At 46.1% G+C, this 22,718-nt stretch overlaps 2 protein-coding genes and 1 long non-coding RNA gene across 3 annotated transcripts in view; all 3 read left to right on the forward strand.

Annotated features, from left to right (window-relative positions):
- Positions 1-22,718, forward strand: part of LOC145390064 (uncharacterized) — a 258,037-nt gene that overhangs the window by 29,222 nt on the left and 206,097 nt on the right. The gene's annotated exons all lie outside the window — the stretch shown is intronic.
- On the forward strand, positions 9,776-17,181 carry LOC145410804 (uncharacterized). The gene is made up of 12 exons (XM_080280953.1): positions 9,776-9,958; positions 10,148-10,293; positions 11,109-11,257; positions 11,895-12,073; positions 12,260-12,395; positions 12,503-12,667; positions 13,128-13,357; positions 13,678-13,822; positions 14,074-14,205; positions 14,919-15,845; positions 16,029-16,260; positions 16,719-17,181. The coding sequence occupies exons 1-12, from the start codon at positions 9,776-9,778 to the stop codon at positions 17,179-17,181; spliced, it is 3,087 nt and encodes a 1,028-aa protein (XP_080137079.1).
- On the forward strand, positions 17,239-18,385 carry LOC145410935 (alpha-amylase-like). Its single transcript, XM_080281013.1, has 2 exons — positions 17,239-17,510; positions 18,127-18,385. The coding sequence occupies exons 1-2, from the start codon at positions 17,239-17,241 to the stop codon at positions 18,383-18,385; spliced, it is 531 nt and encodes a 176-aa protein (XP_080137139.1).

Raw genomic sequence — 22,718 nt, forward strand, 5'->3', positions numbered from 1 at the left:
TACATCAGCACACAACATGAAGGTCCACCCTTGATCTTCGTGCATGTATCAGAAAACTGTCCCAAGTGCTGGAGGGTAATCTTAAGGGAAGCGAGAATTAAAAAACAAGTCTCATGCTGAAAGAGTGAACCCCTACCAAAAGCTGATGTAAACAGTCCTTAGGCTGAAAGAGTTAACTCCCACAAAAATTTGATGTAAACAAGTCCCAAGCTGAAAGAGTTAAACCCTCCATTACAGAACTGGCAATTATTTACTTTTATAATACAGTATTACCCTAGTGCATAAGTTCCCAACACAGGGAGAATTCCTTTCAAATACATTTTGGGTTTAATTGGAAAAGACATGAATCTGTGAGTGTTACTGTTCTTTATTTAAGCCCGTTTTTATTCAGTTTTTGTCTAAAATCAATGAATTATAGCTAGCTGTCATTCATTGTTGCTATGTTTATAATATACAGGTTAAAATCCTCTTTAATGAAGTTTTTTATATATTTTGCACAGAGCAGCTGCAGATGAAGCATGGTACTGTTGTGATAATGATTATTGAATTATATGACACTGTATGTGTGTAAATGCACATGAGTGCATGAATGTGTGTGCACACCTATGTGTACATACTCATGCATGGATGTGTTTATTGGAGGGTGCTAGTTTGAAATACTGTATTTGTTGTTAGAAGTTGGGAATGACATGAAAAATATTGTGAATGTTTGAATGAGTGTATTGTATTTAAGGTGTCGAATTAGACTGTTCACAGTTGAGTTCAACCATTTTTCTCCTTCACCTGTACCTTTTCATTTAATTATGTACATTTATCCATCCATCACCTAATCCTGTGCTGCCCCATGAGGAGCGTAGGCACCCGGGGCTAGGCAAGTTGGTCCTGACATTTAAGATGAGAGTGACCAGCCTCACTCATCCCTTATCTTAAGATGAGCATGACCAGCCTCACCCAGTGCTTATCTCTTAATTAATAAAGTTTGCACAGCAGTAATGAAAGGTGCATTTCTAGGTCTGTATTCTCAGTGCCTTAGGAGACTGCTTAGCACCTTTTCCTTACCAGGTCATTCCTGCATATCACACATGTTACTTGTTTATGCAGATTTTATCAACACTTTCATTTTTGCTATACAGTCCAAAAGCCTTTCATGCCTGTACCCTTGTGAGCCATACTGTGCAAGGTTGAGATGAGTCGTGGTCCAGGGACAAAAAATGGTGTTCCTCAACAGGTGTCCTTCAGAACCCAGAATGTGTATGTAGAGCATGAATGTGTATGTACAGTACCCTTGTGTCCAAGACGGTAATATTGTCGCCTGAGGGTCCCGTCTTGGACGAGAAATGTCTTGGACAAACACAAGGCCTTATGGAAAAAATTAATATTGTCACAAAATCTTTGAAAAGTGCCCCTAAAAACATCAACCTAGACCTGTTTTGGCACCAGTACAAATTTCCTCACCTTGAAAGTGTGTGTTTCTGAGCTTGTTATCTCCAGCTTAGTAGGTAGATGGCGGTGCTTCAGGGGGTTAGCAGATGGTTTCCTAAGCATGGCTATGGAAGGAGGGGCAATAACCTGGGAGCAAACGCTGAGTGCAACACGCGGTAAGTGTGTCCACAATGCTTTGGTTAGGGAGATAATTTTAGACAAAAACAAGCCCCGCCTGGTCATCACATGACCAGATTCTAATATTTTATTGGACAACAAGGGAACCATGTTGGACTGGGTGAGACCATCATAGTTGTATTCTCCTCGGATTTGGGCTGTTATGAACCGTTGGTTCCGTATTGGACATATGCAACTGTATTACAGCAATACATTTGATTACCCCCTGGGGGTAGGGGGGTTTTTCAAGAATACTCCCCCAGTATCCCTGCTTGTCGTAAAAGGCGACTAAAAGGGTTGGCGGAGGGTTAGTGCCCCTCCCCGGAAAACAACTAACTATAAAAACAAACAATAAGCCTTGGACAAGGACTGACCAAACGATGACGACCAAGGACCGGACAAAGGACATGGTTATCGGAATGTGGAATGTAAGGGGAGCGAATGATGAGGTGAAAGAGAGAGAGAGATTGTCCAGGTGCTTGAGGGTGCGAAAGTGGATGTATGTGGAATAACTGAAACAAAATGGAGAGGAGAAAGTGTGAGAGAATGGGAGTATGGATGGGGTATATGTGCAGGAGTAGGTGAGAATGAGAGGGCAAAGGAAGGAGTATGTATAATTGTGAGTAAAAGATGGAAGAGGAGCATAAGACAGTATGGATCAGTTGGGTCAAGGATTGTGTGGGTAAAGTTGATAGTTGGAATACAAATGTGGGCGATTGTGTGTGTGTATGCGCCAACGCAAGATCGTGCTAGAAGAGTGAGAGAAGAGTTCTGGACAAATGCAGAAGTGTGCATGGAAAAGTTTGGAAGGAATGAGAGAGTGTTTTTGATCGGTGATATGAATGGTAAAGTTGGGAATGTGAAGGTGGATGGAATAGTTGGTGAGTGGGGTGTGCCTGCTGAGATAGATGAGAATGGGACTGCGTTAGTGGACATTTGTGCTGGGAGGGGGTTGGTGATAGCCAATACCCTCTTCAGGCATAAAATGATCCACAGGTATACATGGCGAGTGATGAGAAGGGTGGGTGGTGAACTGAATGAAAGGAAGGCAATGATTGATTGTGTGTGTGTGGATGAAAGGATGCGAAGATGTGTAATGGATGCAAGAATTTATAGAGGTTGGGGGAGTGGACTTTCTGACCACTACTTGGTGGTGGCCAGAATTAGAATTCAAGTAAGATGGAGGAATAGAAGAAGGGAAAGACGAGAGGAAGGAGTAGTTGCAAGGAGAGTGGAAAGGTTACAAGAGGATGAGAAAAAGGCAGAGTATAAGAGAGAAGTGGAGGAACGATTGGGCAAATATGAATTGGAGCAGATGGGAGACGTGGAAGGTGTGTGTAGGATATTTACAGAAGAAATATGTGCAGCATGTGATGTGGTGTGTGGAAGGAAGAGAAGATGGAGGGGGGGTGCAAGGAACAGCTTGGTGGACTGAAGAGGTGAAACAGGCTGTGGCACAAAAGAAGAAGCATACAATGAATGAATGAGAAATAGGGACGTGGAAGAAGTTGAGAGGCGGAAGAGAGAGTTATATGTAGAAAGAAAGAGAGAGGTGAAAAGATTAGTAAGAGAGAGTAAGAAGAAAGTGGATGAGGAATTTGGAAGGAATTTGAGTGTAAAGTGGAGGGACTGTAAGAAAATGTTCTGGAAAGAGGTGAAAAGAGTAAGACAGGGTGGAAGTGAAGTTAGCAGGGGAGTGAAAGATAAAAATGATAGATTACTAGTGGAGAAGGGAGAAAAAGTGAGCAGATGGAGAGAACACTTTAAGGAATTGTTGAACATAGAGGATGGAAGTAATGCGAGTATAAGTGGCTGGGGAATGGCTGGGAGAAGGAGGGAGGTGAGAAGACAGGAAGAAATCAGTAGGATAGAAGCTGTGCAAGCAATGAAGAAAGTTAAATCGGGGAAAGCCCCAGGAATTGATGGAGTGTGTGGTGAAATGCTGAAGCATGGGGGAGAGATAGTAGTAGAATGGATGTGGAAGATGTGCAGATTGGCCTGGGAGGAAGGTAGAGTCCCAGAGGATTGGAAGTCAGGTATAATTATTCCCTTGTACAAAGGAAAAGGGGAAAAAGAAGTGTGTGGTAATCATAGGGGCATTTGTCTTCTTAGTATAATAGGAAAAGTGTATGATAGGATACTTATTGACAGAGTTAGAGAAAGAACAGAGAAAGTAGTTGGAGAAGAACAGGGAGGCTTTAGGAAGGGAAGAGGTTGTGTAGATCAGATATTCATTCTTAGATCTTTAGTGGAAAAGTTTCTAGAGAAGGGATAGAAGTTGTATGCATCTTTCTGGATTTGGAGAAAGCATATGACAGGGTGGATAGACAAGGAATGTGGAAAGTGTTAAGAATATATGGAGTAGATGGGAAGTTGTTGAATGCTGTGAAGAGTATGTACGATGGTGCGAAGGCTGCAGTGCGTGTGGATGGTGAACTAAGTGAATTTTTCTCTTTGAAAGTTGGGTTGAAACAGGGATGTGTCATGTCTCCATGGTTGTTCAATCTGTACATGGATGGGGTAATAAAAGAGGTACAAGGTAGGGTAGTGGATGTTGGAGTGGCCCTGGTGAGAGAGGATAATGTTTGGAAACTCCCTGTACTGTTGTTTGCAGATGATACTGTGTTGTTGAGTGAAGACGAAGGGGAGCTGTGGGTCGTGGTGGATGAGTTTGGGAGAGTGTGTAAGAAACGGAATCTAAAGGTGAATGTAGGGAAGAGTAAAGTGATGGTCTTTGAGAGAGGTGAAGTCAGTGAATGTACAGCGAGGTTGGATGGTGAGGAATTGGAAAATGTGAGTATGTTTAAGTACTTGGGTAGTGTGATGAGTAAAGATGGAGGTTTGGAGGGTGAAGTGCTTGAAAGAGTACAGCAGGGAAGAAAGGTTGCTGGTTCTTTGAAAGCAGTGATAAGAAACAGGGAAGTGAGCATGGAAGTGAAAAAGTTACTACATGGCAGTATTGTGATACCAACTCGTAACGTACGGAAGTGAAGCTTGGACGTTGTTGGAAGGACACAAGTCAAGAGTGAGAGCAGTGGAAATGAGTTATTTAAGAGGAGCCTGTGGAGTTACATGGAGAGACAGGCTGACGAATGAGGATATAAAGGAGCGTTGTGGTGTGGATGTGGATGTGATAGGAAGCGTTATGAGGAACACACTGAGGTGGTTTGGCCATGTTGAGAGGATGGAGGGTGAAAGACTGACGAAGAGAGTGTATGTGAGTGAGGTGGAGGGGGGAAGAGGGAGGGGGAGGCCGAGGATGAGATGGAGGGATGGGGTGGAGAGGTATATGAGAAAGGGGTGTGTGAGTTGGGAGCAGGGCAGTGAAATGGCGGGGGACAGGGCGACTTGGAGGCGATTTGTTTGTGGCCACCCCAAACGGGATTGAGGCGTCTGGCAATAGATAGATAGATAAATAGACATTTGATTATTATTAATGGTCTTTGTCTTGGACGTGAAACGTCTTGGACAAAATCGTCTTGGACGTGAGGGTGCTGTAGTTTTGTCCATCTGCATTGTGTGCGTGAGTCAGCTTCTACAATACATATATACCGGGTATGTATATTGTTATGCAGCGTGTTCTGCGTCCTGACTTCGTGGGTACAGACACGGTGCAGCCTTGGGTTCTTTGTTCCTGACCGGGTCAGTACTAGCAAGGAAGGAAAACACAAACACCACTGGTCAAAAGGCACAGTTATATATTATCAAAAGACAAACACACCATTCTATGAGCAAAACTGAGAAACTTACAATGACTTAGGATGATGATGATGAACAATTACTTTCCACCTAGTTCAGCAAGTCGGGCCTATACACGGAATTACACCTTCATGAAGTAGGGTTATGTCCACGCAGTGTCACAGACAATATTTCACAAAGTTGTCAGGTACATCATATTCACACATACGGACTGCATAATACGGTATACCCATTCCAACAGGTGCATGACATTGATGACAACATATATTCAAACCCTTAAGCCTAGGTATTTGTGTGACATAGACGAGGCCCTAGCTAGTACAATATATACGCATGACATGGACGATGCCCTAGCTAATCTTAGGCTCTGTGTGCGTCACATAGGACAAGAGTCCTGTACACCAGGAAACCATTTACAACACTGGGTGGTAACCATATAACCAGCTTATGGCACCTGGTAGTTTAGTGGGTAATTGAGGTGCTCCAATCGGATTGAGCCTGTGCAAGTTTCCACATCCAAGGGGTGGTTTGGGGATTATTGTTAATATTGCCACTCAGGGATGAGCGAGGCTGGTCACTCTCATCGTAAATGTCAGGACTAACTTGCCTAGCCCCGGGCTCCTACGCTTCTCATGGGTCGACACAGGATTTGATGATGATGATGATTGAAATACCAGCGTGGCAGGATGAGCCTGACACCACCATCCCAGGAGGAGACAGTGAGGGGGTGATACCCATCCCACAAGGAGACAACAGAGGGGCTGAATTACCTGGGCGGATGTCCAGCCAACAACAGCGCATCTCCCTCGCGACCCGGCGACCCTCTTCCGGGCAGCCAGACCACCCAGCAGTGTACGGAAAAGGTACACTACTCTCCAGCAGAGGGAATTCTCGCCAGAATCCAGGTGAGACTTGCAGTGGCAAGGTCCCAAGCACCCCCTCGGATGCCGAGTCTTCTGGATCGGCTCCACAACTAACTGAGGACTCAGGGGGAGCCTCTAGGGTTGCTATTCCCCTGCCTAGATTGAAGGAGGGCATGGTTCGTCAGAGCCGTGATAAAAGCCGAGAAAGTACATCCGACCTCTTCCTCCCGACATTACGGGCACAGGACCTTCCCAGACGGAAGGAGGACACTCTCTGTCAGAGCTGTGGCGAAAGCCAAGAGTGTACATCCATCCTCTTCCTCTTGACGTCTCCAGGACAGGTAACCTCAACCTGACGAAGGGAGGGCATGCTCCGTCAGAACTGTGGCATAAGCCGAGAGCGTACGTCCAACCTCTTCCTCCCGACGTCCCCAGGGCAGGAGGCCCTAGCCCTGCGACAGGAGTGCCCTCGCACCTCTGTTTTACGGAGGAGCACGGGCAGTGCCCGACGGGGCTGTCTGACGAAGGGACGAGAAGTCGACCTAAAAACACCAGCATAACAGTACAGGCTGCCCTACCTTGGTGGCACCCTCCTCCCGGCTGACACTCTGGCCAGGCCTCCACCAGGCCCTCCCCCGGACCCCAAAGATGACCAAGGGCCGACGGCATATAGCCCGACTTCTGGCCCTCTTCGGTCCCAGTCCCGAGAGCCCTGCCTCCTGCAGGGCCGACTCGGTGAGAAAGCCACCCCATTACTCCCGGACTAGTGGCAACCCCAGACTAGTGGCAACCCCACAGGCCCTACCATCTTGCACAGCTCCCCGGACGGCCCGCCTCCCACGCTTGACCGCCACCTGGAGCTCCCTGCATAGGCCCTCTCACCCACAGTGTAGTACTGTGCTCTCACCCGTGGGCCATTGTCTCTTCTCCGTCAGAACTGTGAGTGACAGGCCTCGTGAAAATATACCTCCCCAGTGTTGTGAACCCCTCCCCCCTTCCGTGGACTACCAGTGATCCGTTCCCCTGTGTTCCTTTCCCCATACGCGGCACACATCCTCCCCCCCCCTTATAGTATTCCCCCCCCCTACCGACGAATCGAGCTCCTGTGAATCACCTGCAGAATGTATAACCCCAGCCTCAGGTTGAGACCCCCCCTCCTTTGGACAGTGACACCCGAGCCCGTATCACTCACATAACACAGCAATATCTCAGTACTAAATCCCCCCCCCTCCCCCTCCCTGCCCCCGGCCCGGCCCCACAGAGAGAAACCCTCCCTATCCTCATTAAGCCCCTCTCCCCCCCACTCCCCCCAGTGTGACCTACGGTACAGTCTCGGCCTGAGTGACGCGCGTATAGAGTCTAAGTTAGCTATAGGGACTTCCGTACATGTCACACGGAGATGATGTATTAGCTAGGACCCGTCTGTGTCACGCGAACACCTAGGCTTAAGAACTGTCCCTGTGGATATACTGGGTTGTGTTGTATGTAAGTCTGCCTATGCTGATGTACTACCTATATTGGTGAAATGTTGCCTGTGATACTGTGAGGAAATAACCCAGATATGAGACAAAGATGTTGAACTAGGTGGACAGTGATTGAGATCAATATCAGTGTAAGGCATTGTGTAATTTCGACTCTGGTCATAGAATGTTGTGTGTGTGTAATTGTTCTCTATTAATATATTAGTGCATTTGTTTCCTCGTGGTGTTTGTGTTTCCCTTCCTTGCTAGTGCTGACCCGGTCAGGAATTAAGGACCCAGAGTTGCATCGTGACTGGACCCGAGAAGTCGGGGTACAGAACACGCTGCTTAACATTGATGATGATGATGATGATGATATTTTAAGGAATCCTAATTGGTATAGATGAAAAAAGTGGACCAGTACATGGGTGTGGGAGAAGGAAGATGAAGAGTTGCTGATAGAGCGAGAGAGTAATTATGGTGATACTCAAAACAAATCGGTTAGGTGAAGGTGTAACGAATATTTCAACGCCACTTAAAATTCGGACCGACGTGATACAGGTGCCGTGATAGAGGCCTGGGAATTATCGTAGTCCTTTAAGACGCTGCTAAGGAGTTGCGTAAGAAGTTATGTAGTGTTTAAAGCCTGTTCAGTCTGATAATAGTATTTTTATTGTTTTTGTTACCTTAGTACATTCAGCTTCTCTCTCTCTCTCTCTCTCTCTCTCTCTCTCTCTCTCTCTCTCTCTCTCTCTCTCTCTCCTAACCTTCATTACATTCTACAAACTATGTATATTTGTCCTGACTTGCCAGAGAGGAGAAGGAGAGGGAGGACGAGGAGGAGGAAGTGGGAAAGGATGAGGTATGGAGGGAAGTATGAAGAGGAGAAACAGAGAGAGAGAAGACCGGAGTGAGAGAGGACAGGGAAGGGGAGAGAACAGCAAGGGAGGCGGTGAGAGGAAAGAAGAGGGGAGAGGTGAGAGAGAGAGAGAGAAAGGGAAGGGGAAGGAGTGAGAAAGGGAACCGAGGAGAGGGGAAGGTAGGGGGTGAGGGAGGGGAGGGAAGAGAAGGGCAGGGGCGGGAAGGGTTAGGGGAGAAAAGTGAGCTGAGAGGAAGGTAGAGTGTTCACATTTCCATCACACTCTCGGATATGCCCACACACAGGTAAGTCGTCAGTATTATACCTCACCAATGCAGACCTACGGATCACAAGTCACAGTCATTCTTTTGGTGTGATGTAGTACGTAGGTATTTTTATTCATGGTAGCCAGATTATTTTGTTCAGCCAAGAGATTACGTAAGTCGCGAGAAACATTTTGTCTGTAATTGACACATCTTGGAGTTACATTTCGTCTGAGACCTAATCATTACGTTCAATCGAGAGAAATCCATGAGTCAATGTGTTCACGGCTAAGTGGTGTTCGTGTATTTATGCAGCTCCCTTTAGAAAATTGATACGGGCCAATTTGCTATAGAAAGTTGACTCACGTAACTTCCCAATGCAATGGAAACTGGTCCAAGTCACTTTCGTACGCTACCGTATAGAAAGTTCTTCCCGGTGTGTATCCTACCTTCATGCCTGTCTGTTTCACGGACAAAAATTTTGCTATCCCCGTCTGTTCTCACCTACTAAGTACTTTTTTTTTTTTTTTTTTCGGTTACGGTGATCTCCTTGAGAAAAGAAGAGAAACATACATTATTTATAATTTTTGAGTTTTTGCGAATACCGTGGTAATCGATTTTTTTTTATTTTTTGTCACGCTACCACACGAAACACGAAGTGAAATCCTCCCCCTCTCCAAAAGTAAATGAATTATTAAATTAATAAATAAATCACAATACTAGGTTAGTCTGGGGTAGATTTGGTGATAATTACATGTATGACCTTTACCTGAGCGTGGGAAAATGGGTTTTGTATTTCCCACACTAGATACGTAAGTTACAAGAGGCATATGGTATTTGTCTTGCACTCTGGACCCTACCTTACTATATACTGGTGTGGGAAAGGGGGTCTGGGTGGTGATGATGATGATGATGATGATAGTAATAGTAGTAGTAGTGATGGTAGTAGTAGGAGTAGTAGTACCGGTAGTATCATAATAATAAAAATTGCACTCACCTCACCACTCTCCCAGTCACAGGCCGACGCTGGTGATGGCGGTGAAGGTGGTGATGGTGCTGACAGTGGCAGTGGTGGTGATGTGTGATGACCCCCCCATGTCACCACCACTGTGCCCCCCTGGACACACCCTGGTACACCTGTTTGAGTGGCCATGGGAAGATGTGGCCAGAGAGTGTGAGGAGGTGTTGGCGCCGAATGGGTATTGTGCCGTACAGGTGAGAGTTTATTATTCGAGATGTGGAAGTTGAAGGTTCTAGTATAATTTCTGTTTTATTTTTGGAAGTTGGGAGGTTGTAATATTGTCTCTTTTTTTATACATATATAATTGTTTATTTCATCGTTCACCCTCTATCCTTTTTTCTCTTGCTCTTTTTTCCTTTTTTATTTTTTTGTATATTTTCCAGGTCTCGCCGCCCCAAGAGCACCGCGTGATGGATGGACTGTCTTGGACCCAGCGCTACCAGCCCGTGTCCTACCTCATACACTCACAGTCAGGCACACAGGAGCAGTTCAAGGACATGGTTCACCGATGCAATGCCGTAGGGGTTAGGTGAGGCAGGGAGGTCACACACACACACACACACACACACACACACACACACACACACACACACACACACACACACACACACACACACACACACACACACACACACACACACTGTTCATAAATTTAAGGATATGTATGATAAAAATGGTTTAATACGCGGAACAGTACGAGCTTGACTCATTCTGGTAAAGATAGAGTTAGGTAAGAACAGTTAGGTGAGAACACACACACACACACACACACACACACACACACACACACACACACACACATATATCCCCTGTGTGAATGCATTTATTACTTCACAGGAGACTCTCTTCATAATTCTGCATTCACGCTCTCCAGCTCAATTTCTTAATCTTGCCTTCCATGTTTGCTAGTCTGGAACAGGATTACGATGATGATTTTGATGATGATGATGATGAACTGTGCCCTTGAAGACTGACTAATTGATTGAGTGAGTGAATGATAATTTTGCTAAGCGTAAATTTTTGGTGTTGGAAGATTTACCTGATCTTAGACTTAGAGGGACGAATACGCACACACCATCGCTCAACTCATCTATAGTAAGGAAAGAAAAGTTGAAGCGGGGGGAGGGGTCACTGTTATAGAAAGGTGAAGGAACAGGCAGGTATAGGCAAGGTGAGGAGTAGGTAAGAAGGAACGAAGGTGACGAGTAGGAAGGTAGATTGGAAGGTAGGTAGGTGAGTTAGTTGTTAGCCATGTAGGCAGGAGAGTAGCATAGATAAACTGATAGGTGGGTAGGTAGATAGACAGGTAGGTTGGTTGTCTACACCTCCACTACCATTCCCCAGGGTGTTTGTTGACGCTGTACTGAACAACATGGTGGAGGAGGGCATATCAGGCTACGGGTCGGCGGGCAGTTTTTATGATGCCACCAACTACACCTTCCGGCCCTACGATGACGCCTACTTCTTCTCAAAATCGTGCACTACTGAGGATGGTAAAGTACAGTGTTCAATCCTACTTTTCTATAGGATTTTGTTTCCCACGTTTTATTAGGAAAAAAAAAAAGTTTGTTACGAAAATTGGTGGTATGTGCAAGGGATGTCTGTGTGTGGTTAATTGGGCGGATTTTTTGAGGGATTTATTAACCCTCTCCTTGGGACAACGCAAGTAATTATTTCAGGTAACACGAGATTATTATAAGTAGCTGAGTGTTAATTAGCCTGAGTGTTAATGCTATCATCTAACTTTCTTTTGCATGGTCGGGACAAAAAAAAAAAAAATGAATTGTGTAGTAGTATGTACCGTAGTGCAGTCGGGGCATCAACTGTCATCCCAGTAGCATAGATGTCTCTCTCAGCATAGCCTTAACTTGCTCTCCAGCTAGCTACACGGACGAGAAGGGTCTATGGAAATAACACTCCATATTTCATAGCTATATTTACGAGCAATTGAGAGAAGAAATCATCCAAACTATTTATTTAAATCACCAGGGCTAGTGCAAATTCAAAATTCTAGACGAGAAAAATCTAGGAATTAATCGGAGCATTTTCCAGCTCGCCAAGCCTAGTGCAGGTTCAAGATTTTTGGCGGGGAAAATCTAGAAATTACTAAGCTCAATTTCCAACCCACAGGCCTAGTTCACTCGTACGACAGCGCGGAGGAGGCGAGGTACTGCAGGCTAGAGGGGAAACTAGACCTTGCAACGGGGAAGGAGCCTGTGCAACTGATTATTGCTTATTATCTGAACCAGCTGATATCTTTTGGTGTGGCTGGGTTTAGGGTCGATGCTGCCTCTAATATTTGGCCGAAGGTGAGTGGATGGATGGATAAATAGATAGATAGATAGACAGATAGATACCGGTAGAGAGAGAGAGAGAGAGAGAGAAACAGACAGACAGACAGGCAGATAATTATATAAAAAGGTAGACAGATAGAAATAATGCAGCGATATTTCCAAAACGACCACGATCCTGGACCGGTAATCTCCTCCCCGTAGGACCTGCTGGGGATCAAGGCGCAGACGGCGAACCTGAGTGTATCTGAGGGGTTCTCGCCAGACACCTCGCCCTTCTTCTACTACGACGTCATCCCGCCAGGCACTGCGATACGCCCGGAGGAGTATTATCCCCTAGGTGCGTACTCTCTCATCTACTCCCCTTGAGAGACTATAGATTTCTAGACGTATCAAGGTTAAACTAAGACTCCGAAGTTGTGGTGAAGGAATTTAATCTACCTCCAGGTCTAGTGACGGAGAGACAGTACGGGAAACAAGTCTCAGCCGGAATAGAGGACTTTGCTAGCCTGTCCAGCGTCTATGATCCTTCTCTTGGGATGGCGCCCCCGTCCAGAGCGTTGGTGTTTGTTGATAGTCACCTTAGTCAGCGTGATCCGTTCCTGGCGCCAGGTGAGAGAGAGAGAGAGAGAGATGTGTGTGTGTGTGTGTGTGTGTGTGTGTGTGTGTGTGTGTGTGTGTGTGTATGCATACGAGTACAAGTGGCCCCATTGGTCACAAGTGGATGCAAGCAGGAACTTCCATGAGTCACAGTGATGCAGAACTCATGCCCACACCAGCAGTCATTTGATGTGGACGCAACCTTAGATAGAGATACCGTTGTAGAATTAGCTAATGTAGTACAGTTATATTAACACTGTGTGAGTAGCAGCATAGTAAATATTTTCACCCCTTATCCTCTCTTTTACCCATTTTTTGCATCCATTTTGTGCGGTTCTTATTTTCCTTTCCTTGCTTCTGTCTTGTCCGTTTTATTTCCCAGCTCATTTTGGACGTGTTTTTTTGTTATGTTCTCCCCCCTTTTATTTTTCGATCCATTTGGTTCATTTTCCGTTTCCCCTTGTGAAATCAGGTGAGGTGTTGACATTCAGAGATGAGCGCGAGTACCAGATGGCCACCGCGTTCATGTTAGCGGACGACTACGGCCTGGCACGCGTCATGAGCAGCTACGACTTCTACGACCCTGCAGAAGGCCCCCCAACTGACGACTCCAACAACACCCTGCCCATCACCACAGCGCCCGACGGACAGTGCGAGTGGCCCTGGGTTTGTGAACATCGCTGGCCTCCCATCGCCGCTATGGTGAGACGCGGGAGACGGGGTTGTTTCACGAGTATGCATTTTTTTTGTTATTATTATTATTATTATTATTATTATTATTATTATTATTATTTTATTGTACCTTGCTTTAAAACTGCCCTCCCTCTTTCTTGAATGCTGAGCCGTAACAAAAGATTAACTCTGAAATAAGATGCAAGTCAGGAAGAAGTGCTATGGAAAGGATGTAGAGCCGTAGCATTGTCTTTTTCTGCCACTCAGCAACGTGAAATAAGCTCCAGAAGGACGAAAATTTGGATCGTTAGAGTGAACAGACTATAGTTTCGTGTAAATCATTCTTTCAGGTTGGCTTCAGAAATGCAGTGGCTGGCACGAACAGATCAAGATTCGAAATTCTGGCGTTTTCTGGAAGTTTGGTGTTGGAGCGAGGCGGGATGGGGGTGTTTGTGATGGCGCCTTCTGGTGAAATGGACGAGGTGGTGAGCACAGGTGAGAGAGAGAGAGGGGGGGGAGGGGGGCTTCACAAAGGAGGTGGTCGTTTTCATGTGTCCAATTTTGGAGAAAAAAAAAATCATTCAAGTCAGTGTCCTGCAGAAACTGTTTTATGATATATACTTATGTACACACACACACACACACACACACACACACACACACACACACACACACACACACACACACACACACACACACACACCACAATCCTGTCACAATAACCCCAGCCTTCTTACGTCATTCAGGTCTTCCCGCGGGTGAGTACTGCGATGTGGTGAGCGGCTGCAACACCACCATCACTGTGGCGGGCGACGGGGCAGCCAGAATCATCATCAGCAACTACGACATCCCATTTGTGGCGTACTGCGTTGGGTGCGGTGAGTGAGACAAGGTTATAATCAGAGTGCCCCGTAAATAAGGTCCTGGGTTGTTTATGTATTACGAGGTCGGCCCTGTCTGCTGGTGTGGGCATAAATGAGGTAGTGGGAGTGTGGGTTATTGAAACAGGCACTGCAGAGATTATAAAGTCCCCTCAACACACAAGAGATCGCCTGACTCAATGCTACATATAAACTAACCTGTATGTCACAATCTCACTATCATTCCAGTGCAGGCAGCCATAACAACAGTGTGTTTACTCCAACTTGACAAGGATCTCTAACCTCATTCAGCTCAGTTGATAGCCAAATATAGTCAGGTTGAGGGACTGATTTGAACGGTAACCATGGCAACGCATCATTGAATTTCACACTGCGTTGATGCTGCAATTTAAACTCCAGCAGTGGTCAGGTTCTGTCAAATGAAAACAAACTGGCTATCATCATCATCATCATTATTACCTAGTTCCTCTTTGATCCATGGCATGAGTAGTGATTAGGATCCAGAAATTCGAACAGGAAATCATGACAGCTGGACCATTAATTGATACAGTACAGGGCTTGATCTCCCGATACTTCGTCTATTTTAGTTCACATTTTCTTTCAGCATCCATCACTTTACTCTTACCTACATAAACTTATCATCATCATCATCATCATCCGGACCTCCTTTCCCACCCTACATTAACTTTTATTTTCATCATTATCAACAGATCCTGCAACCACCACAGAACTCCCCACCACAGAGGGCACCGCCACGTGGACCACAGACACTGCTACAGAAGCCTCCAGTGGTCCCACAGACGAGGCTCCCACAGACGAAACAGCCACAGACGCCCTTACCACAGACAACACAGAGGATGAGACAGAGAGCTGGACCACAGATGTTACAGAGACAGACGACCTAACCACACAATTCACCACAGGCTCCACAGAAATTTCAGACTTCACTTCAGACCTTACAGGGACGACAGATTTTACTTCAGACATCGCCACTGACACTTCAGACTTCGCTTCAGACTTCACAGATTCCTCAGATTTCACAGGTACTTCAGACTTCACAGAAACATCAGACTTAACATCAGATTTCACACATATTTCAGACTTCACCACACATCCTTCAGACTTCACAGATACTTCAGCCTTCACCACAGCCTTCACAGATACTTCAGCCTTCACCACAGCCTTCACAGATACTTCAGACTTCACCACAGACTTCACAGATACTTCAGACTTCACCACAGACTTCACAGATACTTCAGACTTCACCACAGACTTCACAGATACTTCAGATTTCACCACAGATTTCACAGATACTTCAGACTTCACCACAGACTTCACAGATACTTCAGACTTCACTACAGACTTCACAGATACTTCAGACTTCACCACAGACTTCACAGATACTTCAGACTTCACAGATTTCACCTATTCTTCAGACTTCACTTCAGACATCACAGACTTTCCTTCAGACTTCACTTCAGGCTTCAGCACAGCAACTTCAGAGGTGTGGACGGAGACTTCCCCACCCACCACAACGGAGTCTCCTTACCGTCGTACCGTGGTATTCATACACAAGAAGGTGTATGAAGAGCAGTATGTGTTCGTCAGGGGAGGCATCAATGAGGAAACACACCCAGGTAACTACTACTACAACTACATCTACTGCTACTACTAATACTGCTACTTCTGCTGCTGCTACTATACTGCCACTACTACTACTAATACTACTACTACTTGTACTGCTACTACTACTGCTACTCATCCATTTAAAAATCAGTGACATAATAACTAACCCTAGGCTGGTGTGCACGTGCCCTCAGAGTGTGGTCCCCCGGCTGAGAGTGACGTCTGTGCACTGCCAATGAGCCACCGGTCCTTGGGCAGCACACCCAACTATGCCAAGTACAATGCCTGGCGGGCCGGGGACAACTTCCTGGACTGGTTCGGTCGTGAGATGGACCAGGGGATGTACCAGGGCACCCCTGCCTCTGGTACACCCCTCGCATGGACCACCAGCACCCCAGGAGTTGATGGATACCAGGAACTCAATGTGTAAGTTAACTCGTAAAGAGAAAGAAGGAAATGCACACTTTCATTGAAGGTCATCATATACAGTACAGTATTTAGCTTTTCTCAGTTTCCAAAAAGAATTATAATTTATTTTTTTTAACTACTTAAATATTGCTTTGAGAACACTACTTCTTATACACAGCTGGTAGAGCTTGGAGTTGTTCTTGTTGTTGTTGTCCTTTGCTACCCGTCTGTCCAATCGAGCAGACCCATCAACCATAGATAAGAATTCAGCAGTTGGTGCAAAAAATGTACCTATCTTAAGCTTGCTGGCAGCAGGTAGAGATTTTTCCGAAGAGTATAGTTTCAAAATGAGATCGAAATTTTTGTATAATTAAGCCTCATGCATTTTGCCTTTCAGACTCACAAGTTATATTTACCTCATAAATCCCCCCCCCCCCTTTCTCTTCCCTGCCCCTCACGAGACTTCCCCTGGCCAGGTATGGTGAGGACTACTGGATGATGGACGTGGACCTGGACTGCACACTGGCGGATGACGGCTGGTTTGAGTTGAAGGGGTGGCTGGAGTTCGCAGGGGGCTACACCGGGTGGGAGCTGGATATCCACCAGGGGTCATGCCAGGGCAGCGTGGGGGGCACTGCTCCAGGGGTCTCCAGCAACCACAAGGGGCGCTGCGGCTACATCAACGTTTTTGAGTGGAATGAGGGAAGGTGCGTCATTGAAGACTTTCCCGCCACCACAGCCCCCACCTTCACACCCAGCCCTCCCCCAGGTTCCACTCACACACCTGGTGTGCGGAGAACGGTGGTGTTCATAGAGCAGCACACAGTTGTTGGCCAAGATGTCTTCATACTGGGAGGCTCACACGATATCAACGGTAAGTGCTGTTGGCGAGATTCAACTCATACCACAAAGTCAGAGGCAGGTATTGTTCAGACATAAAGAAAAAAATACTTTAATGCTTGTGATTAATCGACCCCTTGTTTACGAAATGGCTCTATGGTTACAAATCGACCCATCTTACATTGTGTTATAGAGTGTTTTGGTAGTGACGTTTCGAGTGACCCATGTTCCCTGGCCATCACCTCGCATGACCTGGGCTCCACATCACACTACGCAAGCTACAATGACTGGCGTAGAGGTGATCGCTATCTGGACTGGCACGGTGCAGAGGCTGGCCAGGGCTACCACGCTGGACTACCCCCATATGGATCACCAGCTGCATGGACCAGCAGTGACCCAGCCAGTCCAGGATACCAGCCACTCAACAAGTATGTGTTTGTATTTGTGTTCGTAAAATACTTTGAAAATTGCATGCTGATACAAAATTATCACAGAGTTCTGTACAGAGTATACCTTTATTTAGCTCGTATATCATGTATATCTCACCGTTCTTTAAATACCGAAAATGCAGTTAACAAAGTGAACAAAATCAGCAGGCACATATCTTTAGTCACCAAGCACTTTCGGGTGACTGAAGTGGAGAATAGAGGTGTGGGAACGTCAGAGGGGAGAGATACGTGAGAGTTGCTGCAGAGACAAACAGTGGTGTGAAAAGCCAGGTCATTCTGTTGCCAGCTAAAGTCATGCCACCTCTCCTGCATTTCTCTTTACAGTCTTTGGAAATTAGTCTCTTGAATCCAAAAGAAATGACACAGATGACACTGATCGATGGCCATTTAAAGTAAATAGTGTCATTTGCCGTAGAAATACGGGACTGATTTTCAGAGCCCATAGAGAGAGAAGCTGGATGGGTGACAAGACTTTTGTTGTCGAATATACTGTACATATCCCGGCACACTGCCCCTTGCTGCCCAGAGTATACATCTACGTACGCTGGCATGGAGGGGTTGGACATGGCTTTCAAACAGTAACCCTGCTTCTCAGATATGGTGAAGCGTACTGGATGATGGACTTTGATCTGGACTGCTCTGAGACTGCTGATGGCTGGTTTGCACTGAAGGGGTGGCTTAGTGGGGATGCTGGGCAGTACACGGGCATGGAGATGGACGTAACACAGGGCGTGTGTGCTGGTACAGGGGGTGGAGAGGCGTCCTCACTCTCCACTAGTCACATGGCCAAATGTGGATACATCAACGTCTTCCACTACGACCGCGGAGACTGTACCATTGACGTCTTCCCATAGATGATGAATTTTAAGTTAATTTTTACCAGATTCACGTGATTTTATTCACTGAAGGGATGGGTATAGGCGTTACCCTCCACCAGTCACTTGGCAGAGTATGAATGCATCTGCGTCTTCCACTGTGATCGTGATGTCTGTGCAAGTACAGTAATATCTTTCTTTAGATGACGAATTGTGAGTTTATGTTCGCTATGTACTTGCATTTTTTTTAAATTCGTGGAAGGGTTAGCAATATTCCTTACCCTCGAACATCCACGTGTCCGACTGTGGATCCATCAGCGGCTTCCACTGCGAACGTGATGGTTGTACACCTATTGTCATCCTTCAGTAAACCTTGATGCAGATTAACTGTGCCTTCCTGGGTAATCCATTTTAACAAACAAGCTTACCCCTTCTTCAGAACCCAATTACCAAATGACTACGCCCTCCTGAAACCAGTTCATTAGAGAGAGAGAGACAGAGAGAGAGAGAAAGGTTGTTGTTGTGGTGGTGTGGTTGAGGTATCACAGCCAGTCATATCGATCCTTCTGACCCTCCTTCCTTGACTTCCTGACTCACCTCACCTCACCACAGCTTACCTAACTTCATCTCACCTTGACTGTCTTCACCTCACCCTTAGCCACACCTTACCTAACTTCACCAAACTTCACTTCACTTCACCTTATCTAACATCCTCCTACCTCACCACACATCACACCTAACCTAATCTCACCTCACTTCGCTTCACCTAAATCTACCTCCTGATTCACCTCACATTACCTAATTTCACTTCACCTAAACTCATTTCCTCTCACACCACACTTCACCTCTAAACTCTCTCCCTGCCTCACCTTCCACTTCATCAAAATTCTCTTCCTGTCATACCTCTATTCACTTCCTCTATCTTCACTTCCTCTCACCCCACTTAACTTCACCTAACCTCATCTCAACTAATCTTACTTTAGCTCCTCTAATCTCACTGCTTGCCTCGCCTCGTTTCACTTAAATTCACTTCCTCACCTCCTGACAACAAAAACACTGCCCCGCGAAGGTAAACTCAGACTTGGCCTGAAATTACCATCTCTCCATCTTGAATGCTGAGCTGTAACAATAGATTAACGCTTGACTATGATGCTAGTCACGAAGAACTGCTGTGGAAAGGATGTAGAAACAGTTTTTTTTTTTTTTTCCCCATTGGGCTGTGGCGTGTATTCTCGTCGGTTGAGGAAGCTCCCTAAAACCTTTTCGTAAGCGATTTATTTTGTTTATTTCACCGTGCTGGCCTCTTCTGTGTTACATAAAGCCTTCCAGCATCGCCATACTGAGCGGAAGTAACGTACAGGAGGATATAAACCAGCCATATCCAAAAATAAATCGCTAAGGAAGGGGCGTTAGGGAGCTTCCTTTACCAACTAGAATACCGACCCTAAACTCTGGAATCTTTTTGACTTATTCCAAGGTCGAAGGGGAAAACACACACACACACACACACACACACACACACACACACACACACACACACACACACACACACACACACACACACACACACACACACACACACACACACTGAATTAAAGTACTGGTAAGGGTAGTTGAGTGATGTGCCGTGTCATCGATTGTGGCGGCTAATCTGAACATATCCTACTTTCCCGGGAGTCACGGAGACGCGGACCAGTTGGCATTACGGAAGTGAAGGGATGGAGGTTCATTTGAGGGACATCTTGAGGTGGAAGTGGGGTTAGGATGATGATGATGATGATGACGATGGTGATGATGTCTTTGGGTGGGTAGAAGGATGATGATGATGATGAAACTCTCCTTGTTGATAAATATTGTCTGGTCGGGAACAAGAGTACGATGGAAAACGCCCGATTCTTTCCTCTTCTTTTTCTTCCTCCTCCTCCTCCTCTTCTTCTTCTGACGTCAATCGCCGTTTTTTATTCTTGTCGTTGTTATAAATGGTAAACAAAATAGCGTGGGCAGGACACAGGGGGGCCAGGGAGGCGACCGCGGGAAGGTGGTGTGATGGTGTTTAATAGCATAAGACAACAATGGTATTATCGAACCAGGTGATGTGGTGAGAATATGAAGGCTGTGAGGGTGGTTGTGGTGGTGGTGGTGGTAGTGGCGGAGATGGTGGCGGTGATGGTTGTGGTGGTGGTGGTGGTGTGGTGGTGCTGGTAGTGGTGGAGATGATGGCGGTGATGGTTGTGGTGGTGAGGTGGTGGTGGTGGAGATGGTGGGGGTGACAGTTGTGGTGGTGGTGGTGGTGTGTGTGTGTGTGTGTGTGTGTGTGTGTGTGTGTGTGTGTGTGTGTGTGTGTGTGTGTGTGTGTGTGTGTGTGTGTGACGCAAGCAAGCAAGCAGTGGATCAATATGTTTATCTTTCTTTATATCCTACCGAGTACTTATGAATTTGACAAACTTCCATCACGTACATACTGTGTGCGTTTACTCGTGTGTGTGTGTGTGTGTGTGTGTGTGTGTTTGGTCTGAGACAGTGCTTATGTGTGTGTGTAGTTGTACTGGTAGTGGGAAACTGTGTGTGTGTGTGTGTGTGTGTGTGTGTGTGTGTGTAACCATGGGCGACTGTATGACCTCACGTGACCAGTCAGCCACCTAAAACTTCCCATTATTCAAAAAACTCGACCCTCATATCTTCATAGCTAATCTGGCCAGGAGCCGCCATATTGCCTTGTGCAGGGTATCCACTGGTCTCACACACACACACACACACACACACACACACACACACACACACACACACACACACACACACACACACACACACACACAGCGTATTAGTCAGTTAACCTAGGCCTCAGCAATAACACCTATCCAATCCTCAGTTTACAACACCCAATCCTAATAATTCTCCCCATAAGCACCAATTAACAGACCCCCCCAGCCAGACCTTTGCCCCTCCACATTTAAAATTTCTGATATTCTAATGTGAGGACAGCGTGTAGCATTGTTCCCTCAAAATAGAGCTTGCCCCCACCCCCCTTGCCCCCCCACTATCGATACCTGGCTACGCCCCTACCAATTAATCCAACCATGATGCTCTAATAACCCCCTAATTGCCCTGTTAACGATGTCACGGTAGTTATGGGCCTTTCACCTTAACTTGGCCCAGGTTTTCTTCCATTTGCTGCCTATTTCACGTAGCTCCATGACAATAAATAATTCTAGCATCTACATTCCTCCTACAGCATTTCTTCGTGATTACCGCCATGTTTGTGTGTTAATTTCCCGTTACAGCTCGGCATTCAAGATAAAGAAATGGCAATATTACGCCAACTTAAACTGAATTGAGTATAAGCAACGGAAATGGCGCCTATCCTTCACCTCACCTCACCGTCCCTTCATTCTTTTATAACAGCTAGTGACTCTTCCCATAAACTCCAATTAATCCAGTCTTGATGCTTTAATTGCCCCCTGATCGCCCTGCTAATGACGTCACGGTAGTTAGCTGCACCACACAAGCGCCGCGTTAATAAGTTATTCGGGAGCAGTGACGTAACTTCCGGCACTAGTAGTTTTTTTTTTTTTTTGTATTTTTCTCTACACTCAACAATGAACTGTCTGTCTATCTATTTATGTAATTATCTATCACTGTCCATCTGTCTATAATATCTATTTGTCTATCATTTTGTCAGTCAGTGAGCATCACCCTTTCAAAAACGTCCCACAATCAGTCAGTAAACTCTAGAAATCAATCGGTGAGCTCTAGAATAAACATTACGTCATTCTTCAACCAACCAATGGGCTCTAGAATATACATTACGTCACATCAACCAACCAGTGGGCTCTAGAATAAACATTACGTCACTCAACCAACCAGTGGGCTCTAGAATAAACATTACGTCACTTAAAGCCCCAATCACGTGTCTGGAAATCCGTGACGTCATCAATCCTGCGCCAGACACATGCGCGGGGGGCCTCTGCGTGCCCGGGGTGACTCACGAGAGGGGGGGTACGGCAGTGCGGCAGGCTGGTGGGGAGTTTTAGGTCTTATTCTTAGAACCAGAGGGTAATTATCCTTCTGACGGCCAGCAGGATGGTTGGAGGGATGGTAGGATGGATGGTTGGAGAGATGGTAGATGGATGGATGATTGGAGGGATGGATGGATGGATGGTTAGAGAGATGGTAGACGGATGGGTAGTTGAAGGGGTCATAGGATGGATGGATGGTTGGGTAGATGGTTGAGGAGATGGTAGCTGGATGGATGGATTGTTGGAGGGAAGGTTAGAGAAATGGTAGATGGATGGAGGGACGGTAGGAGGATGGATGAATATTGAGGGGTTGGTGGTAGGATGGATGGCTGAAGGAGTTATAGGATGGATGGGTG

This window comes from Coenobita brevimanus, chromosome 1 (assembly GCF_032717465.1).
Source record: "Coenobita brevimanus isolate Jiangsu-jjx chromosome 1, ASM3271746v2, whole genome shotgun sequence".
Lineage (NCBI taxonomy): Eukaryota > Metazoa > Arthropoda > Malacostraca > Decapoda > Coenobitidae > Coenobita > Coenobita brevimanus.

Bases quoted from the DNA above. Each gene is read 5' to 3' on its own strand.
- LOC145410804 (XM_080280953.1), top strand. From the start codon at position 9,776: ATGGCGGTGAAGGTGGTGATGGTGCTGACAGTGGCAGTGGTGGTGATG. The intron at 11,258-11,894 runs GTAAAGTACAGT...TCCAACCCACAG, and splicing joins ATCGTGCACTACTGAGGATG to GCCTAGTTCACTCGTACGAC. The intron at 16,261-16,718 runs GTAAGTTAACTC...TCCCCTGGCCAG, and splicing joins GGATACCAGGAACTCAATGT to GTATGGTGAGGACTACTGGA.
- LOC145410935 (XM_080281013.1), top strand. From the start codon at position 17,239: ATGGTTACAAATCGACCCATCTTACATTGTGTTATAGAGTGTTTTGGT. The intron at 17,511-18,126 runs GTATGTGTTTGT...CCTGCTTCTCAG, and splicing joins GGATACCAGCCACTCAACAA to ATATGGTGAAGCGTACTGGA.